This window comes from Megalops cyprinoides, chromosome 15, assembly GCF_013368585.1.
Source record: "Megalops cyprinoides isolate fMegCyp1 chromosome 15, fMegCyp1.pri, whole genome shotgun sequence".
NCBI lineage: Eukaryota > Metazoa > Chordata > Actinopteri > Elopiformes > Megalopidae > Megalops > Megalops cyprinoides.
The window spans coordinates 30,460,519-30,482,418 of NC_050597.1; the positions used below are offsets into that span (position 1 = coordinate 30,460,519).

The following is a 21,900-nucleotide window of genomic DNA, read 5'->3' on the forward strand; positions in this document are numbered from 1 at the left end:
CAGCTGGTGCCAGCACACACACTGCCAATTCACAGTGACCGCAGCCTTCAGGGTGCAGTGGCATGCCACTTCCTCTCCTACATCGCGGAGCTCATATTCCTGGCAAACAGGCCAGCGCTCCTAATCCGATAATCACAGGGTTCAGACTGTTGCCCTGTCACGCTGCCAAACTGCAGCTATAACCAAAGAAAAGTGACATCCTAAATCCTAAAGCATGTGACATCAGGACTTGTAAAGGCATCCTGAGTTTTTCCATAAGAATGCCAATCCCAGAGTTTTTGGTTGGACACTACAAAATCTGCCTTTAACTCATGTGGTTTATGTGGCATGATCTAGTCATTCATTTTGTTACTGCATAACATGTAGGATTTCTGTACAGTTGAAACTTCAGTGTGGTGCTCAAATACCTTCAAATATGATGTTATGAGCAAAAAAAAATCATACTGACAAGAGCACAACTAGTGCATTTCCATGTTGAGATGAAATCATTACTATATGTACAGCTACTGCAAAATACAGAACACAATTCAGAATTGTTTTTGCTTTATTGTCAGCCATTTATAGTACTTTGTTCTTGTTCTTCAGATATGTATTCCCTGCTATTCAATCTAGACAAAAAACAGAGAATTGCCATGATCATGCAAATAAAGACAACACTTCAGTGTGTGTGATGTTCGATGAGTTCTCAGTTTATTGTTGATGGCATATGCATCCCTCCAGACCCAAAAGCTGCCTGCTTGCCCGGTCCTGGCATCCCAGGCTGTGAATGTGAGCATCGAACCTGCTCTCTCCTTGGAGTTTGGACGCAGGTCGTCATTAAACATGCACAACCCTAAGATGCCAGCAAGGCAGCCAGAGCCTAAGAAGTCTGACTGGGTGACTCAACCACACTTAACACTGTATCTAATAGCGAACAGCAAGGAACACATCACAAAAGCACAAAAAGTTCATAAAGGAATATTGCTTCAGTTGCAATCACTGGACTGCTGGAGGGTAAAATGTCTATGTGAGCAGAGGTGGTCTCATTAGACAGGGGTAGTAGGGGTTGTCCAACAGTCCTACCCTAAACCCTAACCCTATCCCTAACCCCTAAACCATATGATAGAAGCTGCCTTAATTAGCAATAGCAGAATGTCTGGTTCTGTGTGCTTCCATTCAGTATCCCAGATTGGTTGTAAATTCTAAACTGTAGCCACTGATCAATTAAATCAATATCCTTAAGTACCTGTACCTGCAAATGTAGCTCAAGCCAACATGGATAAAAATACAAACTGAGGGACTTAATAGGCAATATGTTGCCATGAGAGTAAGCACAGTGTAAGTTCCATGCTCTCACGCGCCAGCGTGCGAGCGCACGCTACGTCATACCTGAAAGACAGATGTTGTCATACCCTGGGACATTTCCATGACAGTACACTACAAAGCTCCGCCGCTTTCCTGGACCGCAGCGGAGACAAGTTCTACCTGAGGAGCCCTTCAAATTCACAGCATGAGTGTCTGTTGACCGAGGTAACGGTTCTCCCTCTACAAGATGAACCAAGCTTTCAAAGCGAGGAGGCAACAGGAAGTAAGCATTACGGAGGAAGCTGCATTCATGACAGGCGGCGGCTGTACTATTTCCTCTAAGAAAATTGAGTACAAAAAAAAACTTACAAAAAAACTGAAGAGGGGTTTGTCAGTTTTGCCTTGAATACATTTCACAGGGTTAAATATGAGATTTTGTTCCTACTTCAGACACAAAACCCAGGTCTCAACTCAGAAAGGTCAGTGAATGTAGCTGGATCTATGCACTGCAATGGGGTGGAATTCAATGAATGTGAACAGCTCAACCTGCTTGATGTGCTTCTAAAGAAAACTAGCCTATTCCCCCTTCTGGATCTTCTTCACTGCCTCAAGAACAGACGCGTTGTCCACTTTATCCCCAAACTCTTTCTCCCTGTGCTCCAGCAGGATCCCCTGCAGAGAAAAAAGGAATAACATATCCATTATTCATGATGTAATCTTTACTTCGAGACCCGTTTCAGTGGAACTGCCTTTCAATTACATTAAAGAATGGTATCAGTTGAAAAAAGGATGTTCATTATGAACCGAGCCGACGTCACTGGGTGGGGCTTGACGTACCTGTTTCCCTGCTCCGATGACAAAGACCCCGCCCAGAATGAAACCCTCCCCATTCATGTTGCCCTGGTAACCCGCCTTCCACGCTCGCATAAAGTTCTGCCACACACCAAGACGGATAAAGCCCAAGCCCCCCATTTTCCTCTGCTGAGGACCATAGAAGACTTGCTGCAGGAGAGACAAGAGATTCAAGGTCAGCTGGTGGTGGTGATCTCTATGGTGCAACAGCAGTTTGAAGTGGTTCCTATTGCAGTGGAGACGGTCCTCCTCTGTGTTATGTACATGTATGCGGGCGCACCTTCTCGTCCAGGAAGATGTCCCCAGCGAAGTGTGGTCTGAAGTCCTGGATCTCTGTGCCGATGTTCTCCTTCACCACGGCATACAGAGGGACCCCGAGCTCCTCCAGCTGGGGCTTCAGAGAGGACAGCTCAGAGGCTTCCTGCAGAGACACGGCATTATACAGCCAACCCCCCCATTACAGAGCACTCTGTTACAGAGAGCCAACCCTCCATTGTAGAGTACCAACACCCCCCCCATTAAAAAGAGCTAGCACCCTGTTATAGAGAGCCAACCTCTCCATTAAAGACAGCCAGTAACACATAGAGCCAGTACCCTGTCATAGAGCAATCTGTTACAGAGAGAGAGCCCACCTGTAAAAGAGAGTCAACCAACCCATTACAGAACACTGTCATAGAGAACCAGTACCCAATTACAGACTTCTATCACCTCGTTAGAGGACCAGCACCCCATTATGAACACATACTCAACACTCATCCTCAGTATGTAAGCTACAGCAGCCCCACACATTTTACACCAACCCTCTCACACAATGCACATGCCTTCTGCACACTTCTGCTTTTCAGCTGTGACAAACAAATTTAAGCCAGTTTCTACTTTACTCATGCGCATAACAAAAGCCCTCAGTAACAGCTATTCAGTGTGGCTCAGCTGGACTCTTTGCACTGACCAGTTAGCTGCTGTGGTACAAAGTTCAGAGAGGGAAGGGAAGCAGACAGGACTGCGGGGTGTAGTGGAGGGACAATCTACAGTACCTCTCTGCACAAAAATCATCCAGGCCGCCGGACGGCCATGATCACCGCCCCTGAGGACTCCCACAAAGACTTAGCCTTGAAGCTCTTCTCATCTGCATGGCCAAAGAAATGACTTAATAAAAACAAAGAGACTAAACATCTAAAGAGACTACACAACTAATACGTCAAAACATAATACACCCATTAGGGTAGAGTGTGCCTATTTTAATTGTACTAGGTGTTATAATGTAATCAGAAAGGTTTTAGCATAATTTAGCATTATTTGTGGCCATCCAAAAAATATGTGTCATTACAATAACCATACCCATCTACCTACACATGACCCCCCCCAAGTGTTTGCTCAGAGCTGCTGGAAGGACGCTCACCCTCTCCGAGAGTTTTCAGGTCGGCATTCTCCAGGTACTCCACCCTGGCCTGCTGCGGCTTGGTAAGCAGCATGTCAGTGTTGGCAAGGAAAATGCCGGCGATGGCCGCACCAACCGCACCCAAACCCAGAGACCACATTCCCATGGCCAGAAGCTCGCCCTCCAGGATAGAGGACACTGTAGAGCAAGGTACAGTTGTTGATATAGGCAGGCTAACAGGTAGACTGTACAGACTTACTAATACTGACTGTCCTGAAGGCTGTTAACATATATACAATGTAAATGGGAATGTAATGAATGCAATGAAAAAGTTCAGGCCTTCCCATTACCGTACATTACACTATTTTCATTTAGCAGAAGCTCTTATCCAAAGTGAGTTCCAGTTTTATCCATCTATACAGCTGAATATTTACTGATGAAAACTGTGGGTTAAGTACCTTGCCCAAGGGTACAACAACAGTGTCCCAGCAGGGAACAGAACCAGTTCAATTATGAGCCCTGCTCCTTACCACAACACTAGTGCTGAGATGCTCTTAGATGAAGGAAATCTAAATCTTGGAGAAACTTAAGACTCTTGATTTTCACAGATTCTCACCTGGCAGTAGTCCACATTCCTGGTTTCACCCCCTATTCCCTACTCACAGAGCCTCCCACCAGCCCAGGCTCTTTTACATGGCTTTCCCACATTACACATATTTACTGTATTAGATGAATACACATTTTAATCACTGTTTTAACTATCACATTGGCTTTACACTAAAAATGTGGTTGTTTGGTTTGAGCAACAAACCCCCTTTCCACATGAAGTCTTTATTATCCTTACATTACATGCATTTAGCAGATGCTCTTATCCGAGCAACATCCAGGACAAGAGAAAGGAAGTTATAGTTATACAAGCAACAGTGTCAGACCAGGCTAACAACACTCCCAAACCAGTGAGTGCATGCAAAACACCATTCAAGAATCACCACAAGTTAACTTGTGCTATCGCTACAGTATCCCTGTTTCTACAGGGATCTGGAGAGCCAACCCCCCCATGCACACAGAGGGCCTCCTGCATCTATAATACCTTCTTGCTGTTCATGGACAGGGCACTTATTTGCCACCACTTCCACATGCCCACAGCTACACACTGGAGAAGCTCCCAGAATCCACTTGTTCATGGCAAACCACTGTCTTCGACTTGGCAACCCCCATGACCTGAAAATAGGGTCACCTCCGAAGAGCTGAAATGTGAAATCTTTCATAAGCCATTTATCGGTCACTTTCTGGGGACTCTGCTCGACTGCACAAGCATCTTGGAGACCGTGTGACGTTTCAGGCTGGGGGAGAGTACAGGTGAGGGTCTGTTGGACCAGCAGCAGTCCCTCCTTTGTTGTTGGCGTGACTTTGTGCGGGTCAGCAGCGTTCTGGTGAATGGGCGCCCCTGTGCTTAACAACACAGGTAGCCGGAGGGCTGGAGCTGATGCAAGGGTTCGAGCGAGGCTCCCCACTTGTCTGCTAGTGACAAGCTGCAGACAGCAATTAGACACCAAGTATACAGGAGCCATTACTGGCGTCTGTGACAAATGAGTCAGTTGTCCTTATTTATGGTTCAGGTTAAAGGCAACCTTGAGTGGTTTCTGAAAAAAGAAAAAAAAAAAAAAACTTTACCATCAGCTTTGAGCATGGCGCAACAATATCTGCTTGAAATGAGTTGACTAGCCTTGGACGTGCATGCTCAAATATGGTAAAGCTGCATTTGCTGCCCAGCTCCTTGTCCAGGCTGTTGTCATCTCAAGACTAGACTACTGCAATGCTCTCCTGACTGGCCTACCTGCATGCACAATTAAGCCTCTGCAGTTGATACAGAATGCGGCTGCACGTGTGGTTTTCAAGCAACCAAAGAGAGGTCACGTTACATCTCTCTGTGTCTCGCTCCACTGGCTTCCTGTAGCTTCCCGCATCAAGTTCAAGGGGTTGATGCTTGCATTCAGGATGGCCAACAAAACTGCATCCACCTACCTGAACTCACTACAATAAGCCTGCAAAGTTTCTGTGTCATTTAATTTTATCTCTGCTGTGGGACCTTGAAGATGACATGAAAAATGGGTCACGCAGTTAGAAGCAGACAGAGTAGCCAGAGAGAGAGATAGAGGGAAGCAGGGCGGGAGTAACCCGGCTCGCCTGATAAAAGCTGTTATTGTGCTGTTCCTCTGTGTTGTCTAAATGAGGCCAGCAGCATTAAACAGACTGGCGCAAAACCAAATAGCAACAATGCCTGATGGCTCGCTTCTTCTACTGTGCCTTGGATCTCAGCCTTTTTTTAAACATCAGCTTGTTTGGACAATGTAAAGAAGGCATTTTTTCCACAAGCTGTCAACAGATTTTCGGTATTGTGTCATGTATTACCCCCACAGCACAGTTTAACGGTGGCATATCTACATTAACACAGAAGGAAAACGCAGCTCCATTGGCTGTAACGTGCATCGTTGGTAAAAGTGGGCCTTATTTCCGAGGGTCCCACCCTCAATAAACACCTCAGCTCAACGCTTAAGCAGTTAAATACGTTTAATCCTCTTGCCCCACGCATACGCAAGCAAAGCCGAGACACACTCCCAAACCATGAGTCATAATTGGTGTAAAATCATTTGTATTTCAAACGAGTGTTCAGTTTCACCCCAACCTTACTTACTTTATACACGGATTAGGAAGGATTTACAGGCTTTTACCGAAACTAAACACCCTGGAAATTCCTGTTGTTTGTAAAGACATCCGATTAATTGTTTTATGTGGTTTAGACAACAACATCGGTTTATACAACATCTTGGATGGTATCATTAGAAAATAACTGAATGACAGCATTTGGTTGGATTTAAAAATTTCACTACTAAACCATGAAAAGTGAAAGTCTTTCTATTGTCTATGAATTGTTTCTGTGTGTTCCGTTAGGTGTTAATTATTCAAGGCAGAATATTTGCCTCATTGTATGCCATTCAATAGCAGTTGTTTATACCTGTCCTCTTAATTTTCATAGGTACCTGGATGCACTTTAATCCTCTAACCATGTGATCTAAACCGGCAGCAGTAACCATTAGGAAACAATTATTAGTGAAATGTTAAACTCTGGACACAAAAACCTTTCCCAGCGAAGGTCATCGAATGCTAACCCACAGAGGCAGTACCTCTGACCCAGACAAACTTGGCTACCATGACTCGAGATCAGCAGTTTTACTTCTTGCATATGTGGCTGCTTGCCAACCCCACACAGCCCTGACTGATCCTGGTACAGTAGAAGTTCAGACACAAACCGCAAAATGGCATCAAACAAGTCATGGGAGACGCCTGCCAGATTATCCCCTCATTTGCTGTTTTACATAATTTATTTATTATTCATTTCCTAGTATCATTGTAAATGTTAAATAATTCCTCAATTTATCCTGTTCCCTCCCCCAACCACTCATCTCTTCTCTACACCTTCATTCATATGGACACATTATTGACCTATAACTTGACATGATAGCTGTTACATTACAGTGGTGTGCCTCAAAACATAACACCCACGATCCGTGGTCTTCCCTGACTACACTCAGACTTTCAGCAGAATGTCCAGAGGGTGGAAGTGATTTGAATAAAAAGAAGAAAGCAGCCAATAAGAGCCCTCAGAAGGTATAATGTGTCCTTATACAGCACAATAAACAGACTGGATGAACAGACAGCCACAAAGAGGAGGACATGATTGCCTAGCTAAGCAAGAGGAGTCAGAGGAATACAGAGACTCCTCGGCCTCCCCTAATAGGTAAAAACAGCTTGCAATTTCTCACAGAAATGTAAAATCAAAACCATAGCCTGAACTAGTGACATCTGAACACTTAGTGTTCTGGGCCAGGCCAAGCCATGGTTAACATCTACATGAGAAAATAAAATTCATAGAGCCACTTGATGCTGCTTACATATACCCCCTTTCCACCAATGCAAACTATGTGCTAGTTCTGGGCTGGTGCTAGTGCCAGTTCGGAGTTGGTTCAGCTTCTAAGAACCCGTTTGCTTTTCCACGGAAAAACATTTGAAAAATATAACTCTGTTTCTTCTTCTGTTTAAGCAGACTAGACACTACACTAGCTCTGGCTTTTTTAAAAATGGTTTTAGTTGGTCTTGTTGGTCACAATAATCCCACCCCCAGCCCCTGGCGTAAGCGGTTCTTGGTTCTAGACCAGCAAAGTGTTGGTGCCGCTCTCAAACCAGTTTTTCTGGTCGAGAGCCAGTTTGGCTGTCAAAACACAAAGAACTGGTTCAAGATTAGGCACCAGCTCTGAACCGGCCCTCGAACTCCCTTGGTGGAAAAGGGGCACCGGGGTTGCAGTATAGCACAGTGGTAAGGAGCAGGGCTTATAAAATCAAGGTTGCCAGTTCATTTCCCTGCTGGGGCACTTCTGTTGTACCCTTGGGCAAGGTACTTAACCAGCAATTCCATCCGTGAATATCCAGCTGTATAAGCGGATAATTGTAAACTATGTAAGTCTCCCATACAGTGAGAGGTGGGTATCTGCCATTTCTTGAACACACTTCATTACTTTGTAACTGGATCCTGTCAAAAGCTGGTTTAAACACACAGTTATTTAATGCAACATCAACCTTGATTGAAGGTACAAGACGTACGTAACAAAGATTATTGTTGTTTGGTTATTAATCTAAAAGGGTTAATGTGTAAAATGTTCTTCATTCATTGATTTCAGTAATTTAGTAGGTTTTCGAATATGATCTTTGACAACTCCAGTTAGCTGTAACTGTTGCCAGACACCTCTTCTCTGATCATCTGCATTTCCATGATAAAATCAGGCCAAACTTGATGTGGATATAGTCAACGAAATATATTATCAGACAATTATTAAGTTATTGGTTTTTCACAAAAGAACCAAATGCTATGCAAGTTTGAGTAAACACCCCCAAAATAGATGTTAACAAGCTGTAACGTCGTTACAAAACACTATCGTAGTTTTTTAAGATGCATTTGCACAATTATTTGCCTCTATTACATGAAAGCACTAACAAACAGCTATAAGACCATATACAACATTAATGTTTGGCTTTGTTTGTCAGAAAGTTCAGGCCGTTTTATAGCGGGGTGTAACTCTGTTAACGCATGGGTTTGCCCTTCATCTTTCCCAAAACGCACGGGAATGGGCACACTGGGAAACCAAGATGACTTCAGAAATACAATGCCCGAGGTGGAAGTGAAACTCCAAACGATCAGATTAAACTGTAAATTGCGGCTTTGACTGTGATGTCATTGTTTCGAAATAAATACGGATTAGAGCTTTATCCCACGCATGGTATTCAAAACTCCTACTGTTCCGTCACACACCATTTCGCCATAATAAAGAGCCGTCCCAATGACTCAGGTCAAAAGAGTCCTCATTTCTAAGACAATCACTCGTCAACATCAGTTGATCATTGGCTACAACACACCTACATCTTCTCTTTCTCTTTCGCCCTGTGCTCTGGGTGCAACGACGGTGTGAAAACAACAGTGTCGTGGCTACCTCGGTCCTGGGGGTACCGCCGTTTATCCTGGCATGTTTTCCCCGCCCAGCGCATTTTATTAAACTCTTGAAATTATGCAGTCACATCTGCATGAATCACGTATCTTGATTCAACTAACCCCTTAGTTTGAACATCCATACCATGTCCCCAAATACGTGTAGTGTAGTGTGTTATGTAACAACTACAATGGGACTGTGACACATGGTTTAGTATCGCCTCTGTATGCATGTCTGTAAGTCGCTCTGGGTAAGGACGTCTGCCAAACGACTAAATGCAATGTAAATGTAAATTTAAAACGTAACTGAAAGCCGAAACGCGCTTGACTTTCTTGATATAACCGCCTGGTCCACTTTTCGCGTGTTGTCTATACGGAAAATGATGGCATAGGATTTTCCCTGAAGCAAGGTGGTGAAGTAGTCAAGAGCAGGGCTTGTTGTCCAGTGATTCAGTTTTCATGTGGGGCACTGCGGTTGTTCTCAGGAAAAAGGCACGTGACCCAAAACTGCTTCAGCAAATATCCAGCGGTATAAATGAAGGATATCCAATTTCCACAAGGTTGTCAGCTAAGCAACTCATGTAATGTAGTGTAACGTAATGCCGTAATCTCCCTCTAAAAACACAAGTTAAAGTTAACAATAAACAATCGTAGCCAAACAACAGCCATTTATCTGTATTTTCTCCCTCTCTCCCTCTAGTTATACTTTTCTTCCACAAAGGACCTGGAGAGGAACATAAATTTGAAATGAAAGACTAGATGGCAAATCCAGATTAGCACTTAAGAAACAATTAAATCAAATCTGATCAGTTGGAACCAGTTAGAGGTACTGTATTAACAGCATACATAGCGGGTCTAGTCTAGAGCACAAACACCTTCAACTACAGACGCTTGGCCGTTTCTGCGCTGTGGACGCAGCACGAAAGGGTGTGCCACATATCTTTAGCCTCTTTATCTTTACTGCTTATGGCTCATTTGAACTCATGTTATGACAACAGTGAAAAAAACAAACATATTTTTCATCCACAACGTCCGTGTTAAACTGAAAAAAACTGACTTTCCCCGGGTTACTACTAATCGCAGTCTCATTTTGCCCACACTAAATCACGCTGCAATTCACGTCCTTTCCAATGTTAAATTTGCGACTTGACTGGAATATGTATGGCAAGCAGATGGGACAAATATAATTGTCAGTTCCATGAACTAAAATAATAAGCAAAGCCACCACAGTTCTCGTGGCATTTGTCTGACAGCTAGCGCGCTAATGTCACAAGGTAACTTGCTAGCCAGCTACCTATCACAAACAGCTAGCTAGACTACTGTTTTACAGTATCGAATCACAACGGCAGGTTGCAGTAGTCCAAGTTACATAACAGAGAGCTAGCTCGTATTCCTATTTCAGAGACAACCCGTTTCATAAACACTGGCGTTATTTTGAAAAAAAATCTGTATCGCGATTAAAATGCAATAAAAACAACGCCTGTCATACTTACGATAGGTGACCCGAGTGACAATGGTACACAGCTGCACCTCGATCTTTTCAAATTTAGCGAACACGTACTTCACTTCAGCGCAGGCTTACAACTAGATTTAGAGCAACTGATTCACGTAGATAGGAAAACTAATCGCATCCGATACCGTGTGCAAATGATTGACGTCAGCGAGTTGAGCAAATCGAACTAGTGCGCTGCGATGAAACATTGTAACTAATAATTTAGTTTGGAAAAGATACGCGGTAAAAATAAGTTTACAAATCAACGGAGCAAATTAAATGGAAAAATGAATGAAGACAACAGTTCGATGAGAAGTCAGTTTATTGTTCATTGCATTCGCATACCTCTAGATCCAAAAGCTGCCTGCTTGCCCGGTCCTGACATCCCAGAATATGAGTGTGAGCATCGGACCTGCTCTCTCCGTGGAGTTTGGACACAGGTCGTCATTAAACACGTCATTAATCACCCCAGTACGTCCGCAGGGCAGCAGGAAACTAAGAAGTCTCCATAGTCTGTATTGTGCATGCTTTTGCGAAACACAGACATCACACCTCTACTGTACGTCCTGCACTCTGAACAATATAAAACCTAAAATCTGTAAGAAAGCAGTAATGACCAAAAACATAATAAAATAGGCTCTTGTCAGTTCATCTTGATATTTTCACCCCCTGAGGAGAAATCACTTTAGTCAACAGCAGAATGACATAATGCCTTTAAAATACTGCATTTTGTAAGTAATAGTGTATCTCGTGTGTCTCTAAAATGTATACAATGGAAAAGCATATCTCCACTTAATTCATTTTAATTTTCCTGGCAGTCTTCAGAATAGCAAGCATGTTGACCTTATCCCCAAACTCTTTCTCCCGATGTTCAAGAAGTATGCCCTGGAAACAAAGAGCAAGGTTTTAATGCAGGTCATTGACACACCCACTCCATTACTATGATGCTTTTGGAGTATTACATAACAAGCCTTAGAGAACATTCCCTGTATCCCCTTTAAAGGTACTTTGAGATGCTTTTTGAGTGATGTATCTGACAGCAAGATTTCACAACAGAACAAGTGGTACATGTACTGAAACAGGTAGATTGGACAGTTAACATGACACCTTTACCTGTTGGCCTGCTCCAATGACAAACACTCCTCCAAGGACAAAGCCCTCTCCGTATAGGTTGCCAAGGAAACCCTTCCGGAAGGCTCTGAAGCCATTCTTCCACACTCCAACACGGAGAAAGCCCAGGAACCCCATCTTTCTCTCACGGGGACCGTAGAAACGTCTCTGGAAAACAGTGACTCTTTTGTCAGGATGAACACAGCTTCAATGCACAGACATGCCATGTACTTTGAGACATGCACTCAAAAAGTATTTAGTAAATAGGAATGACATGCTCATCTATGCTTTCTTCAACATCTATGCTTTCTTCAACTTTCTGCAACTTTCCTCAACCAGTATTGTGTATACTATTGTGTATAAATGTATACCTGGTATATTTCATACATGGGTTACTGTTTGGTGTGTGCGTTATACAACAGCTTGTTGTTGTGTAGTGTATGCACTAAGTGGACAGCATTGGCAAAAGAATTGAAGAGCCAAAGCTCTCGCACCTTCTCGTCCAGGAAGATGGCCCCAGCGAAGTGTGGTCTGAAGTCCTGGATCTCTGTGCCGATGTTTTCCTTCACCACGGCATACAGAGGGACCCCGAGCTCCTCCAGCTGGGGCTTCAGAGAGGACAGCTCAGAGGCTTCCTGCAGAGACACAGCACCTGGTTATACAGCCAACCCCCCATTACAGAGCAGAGAGCCGACGTACCTTTTAAAGAAAGCCAGCGCCCCGTTATAGAGCCAACCATCCCATTATGGAGAGATAAGCCACTGTTATGGAGCCAACACCGCATTATAGAGAGCCCACACCCAGTGATAGAGAGCCAGCACCCTGTTAAAGAGAGCATCCCCCATTTAGCGACAGCCAGTGCCCTATTATAGTGCACCCTGTCATAGAAAACCTGTACCCTGTTATCAAGCACCAACACTCTGTTATAGAGAGCCAGAACCCTGTTATAGAGAATCAGCATCCCTTAATGGAGTATCTGCATGCTCTATACTACCTCAACCACCCCATGAGGTGCAAATACTACATGAACCTCCACACAATGTAATACAAAGCACACTACAGTAGCACCCACCCACAGCATTCACAAACACAGAGCTCCACCACCATCGCAAAACCCTCAGACTTACCCTCACGTTCTATATCCCCACTCAATCAGGAACTCACTACGTTTTCTTAGCAGGCACTCATACCCAGAATGACCTCCATAATGCTGGATATTTACCAAGGAGATTATGAACTCTGCTCATTAATCATTATGCCACACTAATCTGAGGGTGGCACGCAGATAAACAGGGCTCCACTTTTTGATACAGTACTCTCGATGTCTTGTACAGTACCTCTCTGCACAAAAATCATCCGGGCCGCCGGACAGCCATGATGACTGCCCCTGAGGACTCCCAGAGAGCCTTAGCCTTGAAGGTCCTCACCTCTGCATGCGGGATGGAGAGAATAGGGAGTAACTGTTTCAGGCACAAGTAAACGTCATTATGAGCCAGCAGTTCCTACTGTGCTTCCTCTCATCCAGACTGCTGGCTCAGATATTATTGAAAATAAATTTTACCTGTTTGGATCAAATTTATTTTTTATAAAGGTGCAAAATATTTTTTTTTTTTTTTTTTTCTTTAGCCTCACCCTCCTGTCATCCAGGAGGGTGAGGCTAAAGCTCTTCTCAGAGAAACAGATTGACCAGCAGGGGTCAGTCATTAACTTAATTTAGTAATTTAGTAATTTGGTCATCCTCATGCCAGCCTACCCTCCCCTAAATCCCTGGTGGAACAAGCAACCTTGTCCCATTGCTATGAGTTCCCACTCGACATCAGCAAAATGCCATAGCAGGGATCGAACTCAGGTCATGGTGCTCAACCTTTTATCCATTGAGCCACTCGGGAGACCCCATAATATTATTATGTGTACTGTGTACATGTGTTAGTGGGAACACAACAGTGAGTTCCGCAAACCACTCACCTTGACCAATTGTTTTGAGGTCAGCGTCCTCCAGGTACTCCAGACTTGCCCATTCCGGCTTGGTCAGAAACAGGTCGCTGAACGCACACAAAACACCTGCGACAAAAGCGCCGACCGCCTCGATCCCCTTCATCAGGGTCCCCATGCTGGCGAGAACTCCCGTCCCAGGCCGGTGGGCCAGCACTGCAGCATATAATCTAAACAGCTGTGACTCTGTCCCTGCGCCAAATACACCAGCCACAGAAGCGCTGGCTCGCACACCAGAGATCAGCTGAGAGTTAACGCGGCAAGCTGGCAAATCGCCCATTTCCAAATTGAGTGTTTGTTTTCATTTTAAAAAACCTCTTACCCAGCAATTACAAACAATTCTGCCCTGCTGAACATTTGTTGAAGTTTTCTTTTAATGTCATGTGACCTTGGTGTCCCATCTCTGTGTTGACATTAATGAAAATGCTACCATAAATACCAGGGCTTGTTTCCATCATTATATAACGTTATTGTCATTTAGCAGACACTCTTATCTAACTTATATAGCTTACAACTGTATCCATTTATACAGCTGGATATTTACTGAGGCAATTCTAGGTTAAGTTCCTTGTCCAAAGGTACAACAGCAAAGTCCCAGCAGGGAATCAAACCAGCAAACTTTCAGTTAACAGTCCTGCTCCTTATGCTACACTGCTGCCCATCAGTGCAAAACTTTTATGAAAGGGAACTAAGAACTGATAAAACAGATAAAACTCAGAGAAATTGTTTGGTTGGACATGCATTACCAACCAGGTCACAACTCCAAGTAAGGAGAACAAGCTTAACAAGCTGACCACAACAACCATGATTACACAGAATGAACTTAATCTACTTAACATCATGTGCAATAAGCATGCATGATATTTGATTGTACATTTACTGAATACAAAACCCTGATTGTCATATAATTGTCATAGAATTTGCTGTTACGTTAAAAATCCATAACCTGGTTTTAAGAATTACATTATAATATTTTGCCCCTTCGCTGTCTTTCTCTTGCTCTAGATTTTGACAGCAACCACCCAAGTCTTCAGTTACACTGACTATAATGCTATACTAAGTAATTCATATAAAGCTTGATCAAGCAAAAACAACAGACCTCTTAAGTTTTCCCATACTTACCAGTTTTAGACTCCAAGCTTCTAACATGCTTATTAATCTTTCATCTGTTTTCACCAGCCCTGTAAGCTCATTAAAACTTGTAGTCCAATCGCGTTTCAGGCGTTCCTTCTATGGAATGCATCGTGGTAGGACATTGTTATTGAGAGGTTGTAAGCAAAAGGTTACAGGCTGAAGTGCAGATCACATGTGACAGAATCATACATGCATTCAAGCTCCGTGTTCTGGGCATATAAGCACTCCTGTAAATACTGGAGAGTCCTTGACTCTATTTTCACAGCCAAGGCTTACACACAGTACCCAGCCCCAAAGTGCTAATGCTAAATATTACACAGGCTTCCATGCACTCGCTCCTGTAAGTCACAGACACCACATTTCAGAACAAAGCACTGAGTTACAATGCTTCCTTTAGCCAACATTGGTACAGAGCCAGGGAAGACCCAGATATGGCACAAACATCCCTTTAAAACAGAGCTCCCTTTTAGTGAGTGGATCGGTATTCTGAAGCAACGCAGCTACACATTTTTTTTTCATTTCATCAAAAGTACATTCTGACTGCAGCGTGTTGCCAATTCATGAGTGTGCCATGTGTAAAGAGAATAAGATGACACCATCAGCATTTTTCATTTTCTTGTTTCTACTCTCTCTTAGTCTTCAACCTTGCCCCTCAGTATAAAACAAAGGGCAAAGAGCTTCAAAGAACAGAGTGGGTTTAAAAGAACAGATCCAAAATGGGTCAAAGCAGCCCTACAGAAAAATATAATGTTGGAAGGTAAACTCATAAATACAAGGGATATACATTTTAATATGCATCAAGTTTTACTGCAAATATTTGAAATTTACATCTCTAATTGGTACTTAAATCTTTGAACTTATGCATATAATTCAGAATTTAATTTTAAAAACTGCATATGTTATAAAATACAACTGCTGTATGTAAATATTTATATATACAGAATATACACACTCATTACATGAATAGAGTAAACACATGAGTTAAATATCTCCGGCCCCGATTTACACAGATTTTAGATCAGGCAATACTAGCGTATGCGGGCTCTGATATTACCCGACCGGAACGCAATTTTACTAAAAACAATCACGGACGTAGAGTTTTTTCGGATGAGTTTCAACCAATGGTAGCCTGCTTAGGCGGCATACTGGCAGAGCCATGTCAACGTTCTGGCACGAGAGCACTGTTCATATCCAATCGGCAACTAGTTTTCAACTTTCTGTGAGGCGGTGCCAGGAAGTATTTGCGGGGACTGTATCAGTTGATTACTGCACTAACGGCTAGCATGCATTCAAACAGATGGAGCATGAAGCGAAACTTGTGAAAGTTGGCGCGGGGGGGGGGGGGGGGGGGGGGGGGGGGGTGGGTGAAAAATAAAATGCGAAAAATGAAAATGAAAAATAAATGGCGATATACTTGGTTAGATGAAAATAGTAATGACGGACAAACGTTCGGCGTATGTTGTCACACATTAAACGAGCCCGGGAGCTGCTTTGCAACATGTGTTCGAAGAAAGCAAAAGCGGCAAAAGGTATTGTCTCGGCATGATACAGATCCCTCACACAAAGCAGCTGTTACGCCAGCGCTAGCTGACTTGTGCAAAACATCACAGGACAGAACTGCACTTTCCAAACTTAGCGTGCCAAATACACAGCTACCTATCCATTCACGACATTTATGCTTTATGAACTGTAAACATTAACAGAATTGTGAGCAAGTGTATTAAGCATATTAGTGTGGTTATAATTCTCCTGGTTTATGCATGATTGCCCCATGGAAACAGCTGCTTCCTGACTGAACTAAAAAGACAGGGAGCTATCCCTGCTGTGAGTTTACACTGTAGCTCTTCTCTTTCTGTTAAATCCATGACATGTTAAGCTTGTGACAGAGTGTGTATTTGGAGTAACTGAAAAAAAGTTTCAGAGCATGGCACAGTCCAAAGTACAGACAGGTTCTCTCTCCCTGTGTCTACTGCAACTGGTCAAATCGAACTGGACCTGTCTGCAGAATATGCCAAGCAAGCCATGTCCACAAAGCTAACAGCTGGAATCAGCTGTTCATTGATGTCTCATTGTGTGTATTTCTCTGTCTCCGTTTCACTGTGATTATTGTTTTCATGGAGTGTTTTTACCTCTTATTTAACATTTAAATATTAACTCTGCAGAATATATTCATGCAGCAGGTGCCCCTCGTTCTGAGGATTTCATTACAAAGGAACGAAAATTATTTCCACCACAGAATGACATTATGCCATAATTCCATTATGGCCTATACTGACGCCTAGTGGCCATCTCTCTACGTCTGTAAAATGTCTTTGACACATACTGTACATACACCAATGAGCCAAAACATTATGACCACTCGCAGGTGAACCAAATAACGTTGATCATCTCCAAACAAGGGCACATGTCAAGGTCTGGGTAGATTAGATAGTAAGGGAACAATCAGTCCTCGTAGTCAACATGTTGGATGCAGGAGAAATGGGCAGGAGTAAAGACCTGAGTGACTTTGACAAGGGCCAAATTGTTATGGCCAGACAACTGAGTCAGAGCATCTCTGAAACGGCAAGGCTTGTGGGGTGCTCCCGGTCAGCAGTGGTGAGTAGCTACCGACAGTGGTCCAAGGAGGGACAAACCACAAACCGGCGACAGGGTGTTGGGCGCCCAAGGCTCATCAATGTGCGAGGGCAACGAAGGCTATCCCGTCTGGTCCAAACTGACAGAAGGTCTACTATGGCACAAGTCACAGAAAATTTTAATGATGGCTACAGGAGGAATGTGTCACAACACACAGTGCATCACACCTTGCTGCGTATGGGGCTGCATAGACCTGTCAGAGTGCCCATGATGACCCCTGTCCACCAATGGAAAGCACCTACAATGGGCACGTGAGTGTCGGAACTGGACCTTGGAGCAGTAGAAGGAGGTCACCTGGTCCAATGAGTCCCGTTTTCTTTTAGATCACATGGATGGGCGTGTACGTGTGCGGCATTTACCTGGGGAACTGATGGCACCAGGATGCACTGTGGGAAGACGACAAGCCGGTGGAGGGAGCGTGATGCTCTGGGCAGTGTTCTGCTGGGAAACCCTGGGTCCGGCCATTCAAGTGGACGTCAATTTGACACATGCCATCCACCTAAACATCGTTGCAGACCAGGTACACCCCTTCATGGCAATGGTATTCCCTGATGGCAGTGGCCTCTTTCAGCAGGATAATGCGCCCTGCCACACTGCACACATTGTTCGGGAATGGTTTGAAGAACATGATGAAGTGTTCAAGGTGTTGCCCTGGCCTCCAAATTCTCCAGATCTCAATCCGATTGAGCATCTGTGGGATGTGCTGGACCGACAAATCTGATCCACGGCGGCTCCACCTCGCAACTTGCAGGACTTGAAGGAACTGCTGCTAATGTTTTGGTGCCAGCTTCATCTTCAGGGGTCTTGTAGAGTCTGTGCCTCAGTGGTTTGGCGATGTTTTGGTGGCACATGGAGGACCAACAGCATATCAGGCAGGTGGTCATAATGTTTTGGCTCATTGGTGTACAGTGGCCAGAGAATATTCACCCCTCTTGCAGTTTTACCACATTTAGCTGTGTTACAACCTCAAAATGTAATGCATTTGCATGGATCTTTTCCTACTATAAACAAAACACACATACTCAACACTTTATTGGAAAAGGACAATTTCCATCCCAGTTTCAGGTCTTTTGTAGACTGTTCTAGGTTTTGCTGAAGGATCTTTTTCTCCATTCATTTTGTCTTCGATTCTGACAAGGCTAACAGTCCCTGCCAATAAAAAGCAATGCCACAACATAATGCTTCCACTGCGATACTTCAAAATAGTAATGATGTTGTCAGAGTGATAAGAAGTGTTCATCTTTTGCCAGATATAATGTTTAGCATTAAGGCCACAAACTCAATTTTTATTCCATCAGACCACAAAATTTTCTTCCACATAGTCTGAGAGGCTTCTACATGCCATTGTGCATACTCCAAACACAACTTTATATGCCATTTTTTGAAGTATGGCTTCCTCCTTGCTACCCTACTATTGTTGTCTCATGCAGGAAACATTTCATATCTTTCAGTATTATCCTTGGCCTCTTGGTTGCTGCTCTGACCAACACCCTCAGCTGCTCAGTTTTAGAGGACAACCTGATCAACAAAGATTCAGGTTAGTTTTGTGTTCCTTCCTCTACTTGATAATTGATTTCACAGCGCTTAGTGGGATACACAAAGCTTTGGAAATCTTTTTGTATCCCTCTCCTGACTTATGTCTCTCCGTAACTCTTTCCCTGAGTTGCTGGGAAAGCTCCTTTGACTTCATATTTCCTTATATGGATTGCCCAAAGGTGGGACCTCACACAGACAGGTGTATTTAACATTACGAAGAAAGGTGTGTTCAATCTAAACTGTTAACTACTTCAGTTACACACAGATTGATACCATCCAACAAAGTTTGTGAATTCTGACAGCAACTGTGTAGAGAAGCTGGCGAACACTTCTCCCATAAATGAGCCAAAAAGAACAAAAGCTTAAAAGAAACCAATAATTTATTTTAAAATACAACAAACAAAAGCCAAAGAAACTAGCACTGACTCTACAAAACAAGCCTTCCCCTGCTCCCCAGCCACACCTGTATTTAATCAGGTTTCAGTTAGTAAGGTTTGGCAAGGTTACCCAATAAGCTGGTTCCCCAAACAAATCGCCAACATATACACACAGTTAAATGATTGACACACAATTGTCAATTTACAATTAGCATTTATGTTCAAGGGAGAGGTGGTGAAGGCTCTCCTTCACAAACTGGCTGATGTAGAACTCTTTAGGGCAGTTATTGGTAGGGGGTGAATACTCTTCCAATGAAGATTTTTAGAAGTTTTGTTTTGAGTAATTTTTTCAGCCTCCATTTTTCAGCACATTGAAACTGAAGAGCAGGTTGTATAGAAAAAAACAGCCATCTAAAGTTGGCAGTGTAGCATAGTGATAAGGAGCACTCATAACCCAAAAGTTGCTGGTTCAGTTCCCACTGGGGCACTGCTGCTGTACCCTTGGGCAAGATACTTAACCGAGAATTGCTTCAGTAAATATCCAGCTGTATAAATGGATAACATGTAAAATATGTAAGGCGCTCTGGATAAGCCCACCTGCTAAATGCCAATAATATAAATTGATAAGGTTTCAGGCTGTAACACAACAAAATGTGGTAAAAAAAAAAAAAATGGGGGGTGGGGGTGAATACTCTCTCCAGTTGTTGTATTCTGGACAAAAGTGTTTTAAGTGATTGTAATTAACCATGTCAAAAATCAAATAGATTCAAGCATGAGTGTTGCAGCACACTTACTTGACTTTTGCAATGACCTATTTCCGACACACTAAATTAATTTTCAAAATGATTATGAACTGTACCTGGCCTTGTATCAATTTAATAATATGAAGAGTAAATATCAGACAAGATGTGAAAACTTGGTGTATCAGGGGGTTATATTGCATTTCCATAGCTGACCACTTACCCTGAACAACATATACAGCACACAGTTTGTAGCAGCCCTTGGATCCAGAGAGTCTCAATTGAAGCATCGGGTTTCTTTAAGTTCATCTCAGCAAAGGTTCGTTCAACTTAAATCCATATCGGCGAATCACCATACAGCACCGTGAAAACTATATCAAAACATACAAACGACAAACTTCACAACCCTGTTCCACAGTCAAACTCATTATATGAAAATATCAACAGCGGCAACGTTTAGCTACATTGTACAACAATAAAATCATTCACACGTTTCCATGGTTATACATTTTATGAAATGAATAAATGTCATACCTCGCTGCGCTCACCAAGGAATGCAAACTAAAAATATGATAATCCTTTCTTCCGTTGTTAAATGTGCGTCAATTACACTCAGTTTTACAAAGTACAAATCCACATAGAAATAATGTAGGCCCAAACAAATCAGCATCTACCATTCAGACCCGCCAGCCAACTTTTAAAGCTCATCTCACCTGATGCAAAAACTACGGTGTCACCAGAAGGACAATTTTCAATTCTACAGGTGTACAGGATTTCCAGTCAAAGTTCACACACACGCGAATCACAAAGACATTCAAATTACAAACATTTGTTAAGTTACAGAATAAATTACACAAATATCTTATCCCAACCCATACCTATTTCATAATAAACAGCAAAAAATACTAATTGCAAAATGGTCCCTTACACAGTTTGTACATTCATAAGCAAATAGTTTTAAGTATAAGGGTACAACATTAGTGGCCCACCTGGAAATCAAGCCATCTTCTTTTGGAGCCTTGCACCTTAGTGCTCCACACACTGCAGACCATAACAGTCAAACATTTTGAGATAATCTGTCATGCAGCCAAATATGACACACTGCAGGGCCAAGCTATTTGTGAAAACAGGGATGCTCAATACCATTAGGAACCATAAGAGTACAGTATCTTTTCTAAGACAATATCCTGTGAACTTTCATTGATGACTTTCAACTTGACTTTGAGTTATATGCTTGCAAAAAATAGCTTGACTGGCTTAATCTTAACTGGCAAAATAATCATTTCAATTAAACTTTTGGAAAAACAAATCTTGGTAGGCTACAAAAAAGAGCTAACATGCTGTTGTATGGCTAGAGCATCATTACTGTGTCACTGTAGAAACAGTAATGGACAATGTATGGGTATGTCCTCATTTGAACTACAAACCGCGAGACTAAGATCTGGCACACGCGCATCAATTACTTCTGTTTTGTGAATCAGATTACCCTCAAGGGTTTGCATTCTCCTTTTTTAAGCATGTAATTGCCTTTACATAACCATTGCTGCGCATCACCTCAGATCACCTAGACAGCATAATACATGTGACAGCATGCACTCTTTATCAAAACATACGTATCAGTGTGCAAAAAAATAAAAAGAATAAATGCTTCTTGGAAGTCTGTAAAGCCCAAGTCACTTTAAATAACATCCATAATATGAATTTTGTATTTTCTTCTCAGATCTAGGGTTCAACATGAGGGAAGGTGTGAGAGATATAGATTTTGAAAACATATTTATTGAACTTCATTGCAGTGCAGTTATTTTACCTATAGTGCAATGAAGTTAAAAAGC

At 42.8% G+C, this 21,900-nt stretch overlaps 2 protein-coding genes across 4 annotated transcripts; both read right to left on the reverse strand.

The window, feature by feature from the left end:
• Positions 1 to 673: 673 nt before the first annotated feature.
• LOC118790179 (peroxiredoxin-like 2A) lies at positions 674 to 10,632 on the reverse strand. Of its 3 annotated transcripts, none has more exons than XM_036547045.1 (6): positions 10,547 to 10,632; positions 3,536 to 3,712; positions 3,171 to 3,262; positions 2,417 to 2,557; positions 2,122 to 2,286; positions 674 to 1,956 (listed from the first exon to the last, which is right to left on the reverse strand). In XM_036547045.1, the coding sequence occupies exons 2-6, from the start codon at positions 3,678 to 3,680 to the stop codon at positions 1,861 to 1,863; spliced, it is 639 nt and encodes a 212-aa protein (XP_036402938.1). In that variant the 5' UTR covers positions 3,681 to 3,712; positions 10,547 to 10,632; the 3' UTR covers positions 674 to 1,860. The 3 variants fall into 3 exon arrangements, with proteins under 3 accessions (XP_036402938.1, XP_036402936.1, XP_036402937.1); XM_036547043.1 differs by lacking the exon at positions 10,547 to 10,632 and adding an exon at positions 4,605 to 4,808; XM_036547044.1 differs by lacking the exons at positions 674 to 1,956; positions 2,122 to 2,286; positions 2,417 to 2,557 and adding an exon at positions 4,605 to 5,157 and having other exon boundaries at positions 3,186 to 3,262.
• Positions 10,633 to 11,337: 705 nt separating this feature from the next.
• LOC118790407 (peroxiredoxin-like 2A) lies at positions 11,338 to 13,765 on the reverse strand. The gene is made up of 5 exons (XM_036547310.1): positions 13,621 to 13,765; positions 12,993 to 13,084; positions 12,150 to 12,290; positions 11,659 to 11,823; positions 11,338 to 11,430 (listed from the first exon to the last, which is right to left on the reverse strand). The coding sequence occupies exons 1-5, from the start codon at positions 13,763 to 13,765 to the stop codon at positions 11,338 to 11,340; spliced, it is 636 nt and encodes a 211-aa protein (XP_036403203.1).
• Between the last annotated feature and the right edge of the window lie 8,135 nt (positions 13,766 to 21,900).

Bases quoted from the DNA above. Each gene is read 5' to 3' on its own strand.
- LOC118790179 (XM_036547044.1), bottom strand. From the start codon at position 5,085: ATGGCTCCTGTATACTTGGTGTCTAATTGCTGTCTGCAGCTTGTCACT. The intron at 3,713-4,604 runs GTATTATAGATG...CTTGCTCTACAG, and splicing joins TGTCCATGAACAGCAAGAAG to TGTCCTCTATCCTGGAGGGC. The intron at 3,263-3,535 runs GTGAGCGTCCTT...TTGGCCATGCAG, and splicing joins CCTGAAAACTCTCGGAGAGG to ATGAGAAGAGCTTCAAGGCT.